This window comes from Hyalella azteca, unplaced genomic scaffold (assembly GCF_000764305.2).
Source record: "Hyalella azteca isolate HAZT.00-mixed unplaced genomic scaffold, Hazt_2.0.2 contig5104, whole genome shotgun sequence".
Lineage (NCBI taxonomy): Eukaryota > Metazoa > Arthropoda > Malacostraca > Amphipoda > Hyalellidae > Hyalella > Hyalella azteca.
Genome location: NW_025935305.1, coordinates 366539 through 376719, shown reverse-complemented (window position 1 = coordinate 376719; position 10181 = coordinate 366539). Strand labels below are relative to the sequence as shown.

The following is a 10181-nucleotide window of genomic DNA, read 5'->3' as shown; positions in this document are numbered from 1 at the left end:
TTTGGTTCACTTTGATTTATTTGGGAATCGAAATGAGACAAATCAATAGTGTCACTCTTTACAAAATAATTTGTGTAACATATCTTTGAGCTTCACAGTTTTCGTATTGTTCATTACAGATAAACATGATCGATACGGAAGCGTATAAACCTTTTACTATGAAAATCGAGTGTTTCCTTCTTCTAAAATACCATGTATTTCTCAATTAAAACCTGTATCTTTTTGTGTTACCGTTTTCTCTCTCGTAAACCTCAATGCAAATTAATTTTATCATTAATCCTTAGATTTTTATCACACCAAGCCGTTACTTTTCTCACAGCCACGGCAGCTACACTTGCCTATTATTCGCTAGGTCTTCATTGTGCACGCGAATATCAAGACGATATCGAAGGAGGCAATTGGCATCTGGGGCCAGCATTAAGCGAGTATTGACACTGCGTCAATACTCGCTTAGGCACACAGCGGATCAAGTACACGTAGCGACCTGAGTACACATCGGGACCTAAGTACACGTAGTGGCCTAAGTACACGTATAGCGGCCTATGTACACATATGGCAGAAGTACCCATAGTGGCCTAAGTACACGTAGTGGCCTTAGTACACGTAGTGGCCTAAGTACACGTAGCGACCTAAGTACACGTAGTGGCCTAAGTACACGTAGTGGCAGAAGTACACGTAGTGGCCTTAGTACACGTAGTGGCCTAAGTACACGTAGTGGCCTTAGTACACGTAGTGGCCTAAGTACACGTAGTGGCCTAAGTACATGTAGTGGCCTAAGTACACGTAGTGGCAGAAGTACACGTAGTGGCCTAAGTACACGTAGTGGCCTAAGTACACGTAGTGGCCTAAGTACACATAGTGGCCTAAGTACACGTAGTGGCCTAAGTACACGTAGTGGCATGAGCACACGTAGCGGCCTAAGTACATGCACGTAGTGAACTGAGTACACGTAATGGCCTAAGTACACGTAGTGGCATAAGTGGTTTAAGATTGGGGGTTTAGCTTGATAAGCCTTCAGTGATTGGCTGAAGGAGTTACAAACTCGTACAAATTCTTGATAGTGCGGCTGCTGATGTCTCTCCGGTGAGCGTTTGAGTGACGGCCGCTCCTGACGCACGCCAGGCCCCGCAAAAGTTGACCCTAAATTCCGGACCCGGAATTCTGAGAGTCAAAAGACCGATCGAGAAGCCCGGGATTATTGGAATGCAGAGTAATTCCTTTACTGCGAATAAAACATAATGTCGCTCTAGCCGTTTCTATGGCATTGTTAAAATTTCACTTTATGATACTACTGATTATTAAGTGTACTAAGTTAAACTAATCATAGTATGGTGGAATATTTAAGATAAGACAAGAGAAGGATGATTGTTTGCTAAATTCCGTGAACTTACTGAAAATCTTCAAATCCATTGAATGGTGTCTGTGAGAGTAAATACTTCTTTTAGTGTATAATTTCACAGCGTTCATTTCACAAGTACAGTGCTGATATTGCTCTACTGTGACCGTCATATAAATGGTATAACATGGAATAGGTATTTTTGTTACAAAACTGTTGGGTAGGTTACAAGAAAATCTTACTTATGGAACAATAGTGCAAATAAATTTATTAATTATTCATTTACTTAATAATAGTTTAAGATACTCTCATTTTCGAAATAGGAAGCAATATAATCAGAACCCAACTGAAGACAAGCGACAACTATCAAACGTAAAATTTTCGGTAGCGTTTCGTTTCATTCTTCACTTATGCAATCGTGCAATTCACGCACAGTTTTCACTGTCCGTTCAGCAGTCCTGACAATCCAATGTTGCAATCATGCAATCCACGCACAGTTTTCACTGTCCGTTCAACAGTCCTGACAATCCAATGTTGCAATCATGCAATCCACGCACAGTTTTCACTGTCGCGTTCAGCAGTCCTGACAATCCAACGGCACAATCATGCAATCCACGCACAGTTCTCACAGCTCGCAGTAGCACGCCGGGCTCTTATCTTATTCCTATGACTCTTTCAAACATTTGCATTCATGAAATTAATGTGAAATATGTGCAATATCGATCAAAAATCTGCTTAAAAAGAATTCGATTAAATTTATTATTATCTCTATTGTTGCAAAGCAATAATAGAGATTCGCAATAGACATTATAATTAGTCGCAATGGACATTAATTATGGTTACATATTTGAGAGCTAATATTTTTCTGAAATGAATTAAAAAGAAACAGTAATCGAAAAAAATTGCTCTATGAACGGTGAATTTCACATTTAGCGATAAAATTACAAACAACAGGAGTAGTTCAAAGTCTTGAATGTATTTGCTTTTGCAAATTAGTTTTTCTTGAAATTTAGCCTTCCTCTATAAAGATGTCTGTATTAAAAAAATTTTTGATAGAGATGAACAAAGTCTTCCTGTAGAGAGCTTTTAATCTGTGGTATGAGCATGAAGTTCAGGTCGATGGATCATTAGGATATGATGGCGGTGCCCTACATGTTTGACCTGGTCAATGCGAGGTCATGTCACGACTCAAGTGATGCGAGGTCAGGGTCAATATTAGGGGTATGCTTAGCGTACGACAACTGCATGCCTGTGCAGTGTCGGTCAAACATGTCGGACGTACGAAGTGGTGAGATGAAGGAAGCAATAGGATGGATGGCTCGTGATGTGGAGTAAAATAAGAATTTATTTTACTTATCGATAAACGTAAAATCGTCTTTACAATATTTATTGAAATATAATTTGTACCTAATATTGTCTTAGCATCAACCAAATGACGGGCAGTGCTAAGGAACAGGTTATTATGATATTACGTAAATTATGCTAGAATTATTAATGATTAGATCAATAAATTTTTTTTCGCTCAATCATGAATATGTAAATGTTTGTCATATTACCCGTAGACTTTTGTCCCGAATAATGTACGCATATTCGTCAGGATAAGAGAACATATCCTTCTAATTTATTACATTATGCACAATAAAGGAACGTGCTTATCAAGAGAAACCCATTCAGGTGATATAACTTCATGAATTTCTAATTCAAGTCTTTTCTCGACTATATTTTATGAATATTTTATATTATATTAATATATTGCATATATGTATTTTATTTACTAATATATATTATATTATTATTTTGCAATATTACTTAGTCTGATAGTATAAATTAAGTGATAATAAGTAAACAAGTGATCCAGGAATGATCCAGGCACAGGCAACTGGTGGCGCTCCTCTGGCCACGCTGCAGGTGAGCCTCCAGTGCTCGCTGAGGCGTCGGTGTGGTAGGATGTGACGCCACTCGGGAAGCCACCTGCCGAGCAGTGCTATCTGTCCGGCAAAAGTTTTTTATCAAGTTGAAGCTAGAATATTTTTCTGAAAATTTAATACCAAATTATGAGCTATTTTTAAAATTTGCTTCGAGACAAGTGTGAATATTTTATAGGCAACTCAGCTGTTGCATGGTATTTTTCCTTAAATAAATATTAATCATCAATATATACATATAAATAAATTTTCCAGTGATAGATTTTAATCACGCATTTACATTTAATTTTACGAGAAGCAACTTGAATCAAAAGTACCTAATAAGAGCATTTTATTGTAAAATAATACATGCATACAAATGTTTATGGAGAAACAGAGGTGAAAACATACGTTAATTCCAGTGCATAATGTGGTGCAGAAGTTCTGAGCGGAAATTTTCCCGGATTGATTGCACTTTTTCGGCAATCCGTATCTACATAATCTGAACACTTCAACTCGCCAACAGTTGCGGATCTTTCCTTGTCTGATAATCTAACAATGCGATGATAAATTCATGGTTTGATGTTAAGCGGTGCATCTTGGACAAGACTTTCGTTCTCAGTTGATATATTTCTTTTTGGTATTTGAAGTGAAAATAAAAATCTTCAGTTGATCTCAATTGGTCAGGGACCAAACTGATCCAGTTGCTTGCCATCAAACTGATGACGAGTTCAGTTCTCCTTACGACGCTTGAATAATTGCACTGCAGGATAAATTAATTAGGATTAATTGTATACTTCCTCATTATGAATGCTTACACGTAGTGGTATCGATTGGATGTAGTGGTATAAATGTGTATGTTATGAATGCTAATATGTAGTGGTAAAATTGGGAAATAGTGGTATAAATGTGTTTGGTATAGTATGAATAGAGATATGTAGTAGTATAAAATCACCTACGCCGACACGTCGACGACGAACTTCATATTAAGAATTGCGTACTAATTAGTGCAGAAAGTTCTTTATCCATCATTATGGAACACAGTGGCAGTATTCCTCTTATTGTTTGATGGAGTCTATATAGTCCAGTATTTATTAAAACAAAGTACTGCATCCCATCTAATTCATCCTTATTTCAAAATTGTTTGGCACAATTATATAATGTAATTATAAATATAATTCAGATGTGAGACCTGAATCACAGGCTACCTCATGCATGGTGTCCAAGCCTTTAAATTATTAAATAAAAATGAAAAAATTGTAACCCTAAAGGTATAACAAAATCATATGGCAAAAATCCAGTAAATATTGAAAGCGAAAACGAACAAAACTTTATAAACGATAAAAACTATTGAATAAAACAAATTATAACTACAAAACGCATGAACCGTATGTTCCCTCTTAAGTTTATCTATCGCATATAGAAATTTTGCGCTGAACTTTTACAGTTATATTAACTTTGGACTTAAATTATCATAAAAATTTTCTATTTCACAGAGGAATTTTGGAGCATTTCTCTGCTGTGAAATCTCATAGCACAACGACTCATACAAAGCATGGCAGAGCGAGGTCACGCCTGATGTGACTTAAAACTTAAATAAAAAATACCTAATATCATAATTAATTAATTAATATCCTAAATATCCTATAGACCAATGTATTGTAATTATAATGCAATGCATTGGCTTTTAAACATTTATACCACTTCGTTTCCATTCAGAATTGAGCGCTTTGACTTCTGTAATACATTTTTGGAGGTTGCTGAGACAATTTCTGCAATCATCGGGCTTGATCTCAAGTTTGTGAACCTTCGCCTACAACTCGTAGGCACGACGTCAACGTGTTGAGTTGCTTTCAACTTTCTTATCGTCTTCTAGGAACTTCATGTGGGTAAATATAGAGCGAAGGCTATGCTCTGAGGCTTGTATTTTGCCTGCGAACGATCATGGTGCGAGTGTCGTCGCGTGATTCACAGGCTCTTTTTATTTGTTTATTTATGATAAAGCTTCCTCAAAAATCTTGCTGGTTTCATGGAAGCATTGTAACGATCGGGGGCATTGGTGGTGATTTATCTGATATGCTTAAAAACAACTTATAAATCAATTTCTGTAAAGCACTCTATTCACTTTATGATTGTTAATAGGTGAATAATAAGATTGGTAATCCGCTAACAATTAACTCACTCCAAGATTGATACTTGTGTGATATCCTTCCTCAAAATGTGGCCTGTCGTTAATCATACCGTGTCGCATTTCTGCTGCTTGCTGTTCTCTCCAACCCTTTGCTCGCGCAAGCATAACAAAGCTGTTGTGGTTCTAAAACAGGCAGTTTAATCTAATGAAATATGTCCATGATAATTTTCTAATTTTGGGTCATTGCTAAAATTGAAAAAAGCGATAAAGCAGATAAACGTAGCCTATATTTGAAATAAAATTACATCAATTACCCGAAGTTCAGGTCCTGGAACATGTTTATCCCCTTCGCCCTCGCATTGTAAGGGTTGAGGCGCGCTCAACCGTGAAGATCGCGCATGTCTTCCGCCACGGTGACTGCTTTCTCTCAGCTCCCTCAGGCAGGGATATTCTCATCTGAGAAAATACAAGTCAATCTCAGCGAAATTTCGAGTGTTCCGAGCAAAAAATTGTCGGGATCAGTCGCTCGCGCTCAGGCGAGCCAATCCGAACATAGAAGGAATCTTTTGTGTATGTTATGTTGTCCTTATGTTGTGTGTATGTTATGTTGTCCTATGTTGTGTGTATGTTATGTTGTCCTTATGTTGTGTGTATGTTAAGTTGTCCTTATGTTGTGTGTATGTTATGTTGTCCTTATGTTGTGTGTATGTTATGTTGTCCTATGTTGTGTGTATGTTATGTTGCACTTATGTTGTGTGTATGTTAAGTTGTCCTTATGTTGTGTGTATGTTATGTTGTCCTTATGTTGTGTGTATGTTATGTTGTCCTATGTTGTGTGTATGTTATGTTGCACTTATGTTGTGTTTATGTTATATTGCACTTATGTTGTGTTTATGTTACGTTGCACTTATGTTGTGTTTATGTTACGTTGCACTTATGTTGTGTTTATGTTACGTTGCACTTATGTTGTGTTTATGTTATATTGCACTTATGTTGTGTTTATGTTATGTTGCACTTATGTTGTGTTTATGTTACGTTGCACTTATGTTGTCTGTATGTTATGGTGTTCTTGGAGAAGATCGGTTGCATTCTGCGTCGCAATGCAACGTCTGTAGCTCAGCGGCTTTATGAGGGAAATACATTTGAGCTGCGATTTAGTTTACAGTCGATGCCACAATGCACGCTTAATAAAGTAGTTACACTTGTTATTAATAAACTAATACATTCGTCAGGCTGGAAGCTAGTTATTTCTTCGGAAACAATGACTCATCGTTATAAATATTGTGTCCGGCTAGCGACATTGCTTACTAATATCGAAACTTTAATGGAAGTCCCGGAAGAAATTTGCTTAAAGATTCTAGTAATCGTAAATATTACTCGCTTACAAATTGATCGCGAATCTCGTATATAATTATGTTTTTAACGACACGATTTATTCAATTACGATCGTATTCTATAACTCATCTAGAAGAACAAAATGATAACGAATTTTTCGGGTTCATCGGATTTGTGTTGGTAATATTAAGTTTTAAACATCTCCGTTACATACTCCCTAATTAACTAATTACTTATTAATTAATGCATTGAATACCACGTATTGATTTTGTGATCAGATGATCATTTTTACGATAACAATTAACCAGCACTTGATGTTTATTTGTATTTTACGTTCCTCTTGCCATGAAAATACTGATAAATATCTCATGAAATAATTGGCTTTCGGCCAAAAATAAGAAAGCAATCTCTTTCACCGTTAACATTTTGCAAGCGATGGTGACAGCAAGTGATGTAGGATCGGCTTCACAAAGAATTGTGCTCCCTTTATAATGAGACTCTCCTGAAAAATCGTTATCGAGACAATGGATATTGTACAGCATCGTTGTTTTCTTGCCCATCGACAATAGACCCTTTATCAGACCACGCTTTGCAGTCTCATTTTGGTTCTAGAGTTGAATTAGAATTACAAAAATGAATATGTATCTTGCAATAAACCCTGTAAGAATTTTTTGAAAACAGATATAGCAGAGTAATTAATGCGAAACAATGCAGAGAAATTAAATTTTGCTCAATTGCCGACACTTGGTGAACCAACAATTAAACGTGAACGTCTCGTGACCATTTGATTACCCTTGAGATAGCTACAACTTGGGATCTTGCTTGCTAGAAATGGCCAGATTTCTCGGTTCCGTACCGCACAAGACGTAATAGCAGTCACGGAAATTCCCTCCTAACAACATTGCTGAGTTGGGATCCAAACTCTGACTACATATTCTATATATTGGTGGGCTATCGATAAAGTCAAGCTTAGCTTGTCGGTGAAAGATCGGAACTTCCAGCCTGGCTGTAACAGAACACAAAACTTGGCCGAAAGTTCCTTAGCTCGGTATGATGGCTGAGTAATGAGCCAAGATAAAGTAGCTCAGTGAAAACAATGATCGCGTCATCTCTATTTTGCGTGCTGTCAGGTATGGGGAAAAGCAAGCCGTAATATATTACCCTTAGCACATGTATGGAATTATATATATATGAATGTGTATAGCATTGACTATGTAATGTGTAGTACACTGTATATTGTAATTTCTAGTGGGAAGAAATCATTCTTGTTTTTTCTGCATTGGATAATTTACTCTCGTCTAAGAGGAAATTTTTAAAATGCCACTGAAAATGTATAAAAAGGCTAACCACAATCAAGTGCAGTGGCACTGAACGATGATGAAAAAATTGCTTGCTTCCAAATTAATAAATTTTGCCCTTTCGAAAATAACGTAACTTGAAATTTTTAGAGATAAATATTTTCTATCAATCTACGGTTTTTATTATCTGTTCTCGGCAATACTTTACCTGTTCCTGAAATTTAATTGATAATAATTTATGCACACACACACACGATGAAAAGACACAACTACATACCTTACGTGTAAATATGCGAACATAATGAACAATCCGGCAGGATTGAGACAAAGAATTACATTATTTTTACCTCCGGCGATATTTATGAGATCTGCTGAATAAAAAACTAACGCTTCCATGCACGTAAATTCTCTACGTAAATTCCATGCATTAAAGCTGCCGACTCAATGGCTGCGCTCTTGAAAACCTGATTTAATTTAATAAAGTTTCGTCAGAAAATGGCAATCAGACTATTTCAAATCGATTAATGAGATTTCCAATTTGAGTATTTGAAGTAAAAATTTGAGATCCAAAATCTAATGGAACTCGATACACACGGCTAACAACCTCAACAATTAACCAATTGCTCCCAAGACTCGTTTCATTAATTTCGTATTCCATTGAATTGAACTACAACACTTCATGTGAATTTTATTTATCTTATCGGCGGCTGCTCTCCTATTCTGCCTAACATTAATCCGTCGGAATGTTTAATAGGAATATTGGCAGAGGGCAATCGCTCCCTCGGGCGTCCCTCGTTCCTTCCCTCGCGTCGCTGGGCGATGAAGAAAAATATTAGCCGCGCTGATGCTGATGACGGTCGGGACGTTGATGACGGCCGGGACGTTGATGACGGTCGGGACTTTGATGACGGTCGGGACGTTGATGACGGTTGGGACATTGATGACGGCCGGGACGTTGATGACGGTCGGGACGTTGATGACGGTCGGGACGTTGATGACGGTCGGGACGTTGATGACGGCCGGGACGTTGATGACGGTCAGGACGTTGATGACGGCCGGGACGTTGATGACGGCCGGGACGTTGATGACGGCCGGGACGTTGATGACGATCAGGACGTTGATGACGGCCGGGACGTTGATGACGGCCGGGACGTTGATGACGGCCGGGACGTTGATGACGGCCGGGACGTTGATGACGGCCGGGACGTTGATGATCTCCTTGCGTGAGTAATTAAAATAAACGAAATTATAATCCGGCATTTGGGGAGCAAGGAATAAAACAGCGCTGTAAGTTCTCTGAGAAACGGAAATTTCTGACTCGAAGAAAATCTTGGTTCAGTTTGTAAATGACTAATTGCTCTGAGTTAAAAGCGAAATTTATCTTATTTAATACTAAGTACAATTGTGGTAGCTTAGTAATTAAAAATTCTGCTTATTAAAATGTTTGTATTAAGTTATAATTAAATTGCAAGTCATATAACGATAACTGAACGCGGGACTGCGGTGCAATAAGAACTTTGAATCCGGGAAAAACTGGAAAAATATATTGAATATTTCCTACGTACGTAAATGAATTCCAGTATATGCAAATTTAATTTGATATGCAATCTGGTAATTAGAAATTAGGAATATTGAAAGCTCAAGTATTGAAAGAGATTTTAAAGCATCCGTTCAATATTTCCCTAAAGCTTTTACATTTATCTTCTTGGCATTTACCTTCCATTATTGTAAAATTTCTTCTTAAATTTTCGCTCAACAAGCAGATTCAATTTCATATAATAAATATGCTGATGTTAGAATTTTAGAAACAATGGCATATGAGAACCTCAGATAAGCCAATCAGTCGAAATAATTGTGGAACCCGATCATTTTGATATTTATCTATGACTTTTCCCAAATCTTTATTTTGAACTTGATGCTTAATTTATTCCAAAGCTAATCACGTGTGATTAGACAGTCACCACTCGCCGCCGTGCTAATTAGACAGGCTCACTTGCCGCCGTGCTAATTAGACAGGCTCACTCGCCGCCGTGCTAATTAGACAGGCTCCACTTGCTGCCGCCGTGCTAATTAGACAGACACCACTCGCCGCCATGCTAATTAGATAGGCTCACTCGCCGCCGTGCTAATTAGACAGACACCACTCGCCGCCGTGCTAATTAGACAGGCTCACTCGC

At 37.6% G+C, this 10181-nt stretch overlaps 1 protein-coding gene across 1 annotated transcript; it reads left to right on the top strand.

Moving 5' to 3' along the window:
* The first annotated feature begins 8823 nt into the window (after window positions 1-8823).
* LOC125177814 (prostatic spermine-binding protein-like) lies at window positions 8824-9231 on the top strand. Its single transcript, XM_047880268.1, has one exon. The coding sequence runs from the start codon at window positions 8824-8826 to the stop codon at window positions 9229-9231; it is 408 nt and encodes a 135-aa protein (XP_047736224.1).
* Window positions 9232-10181: the final 950 nt, after the last annotated feature.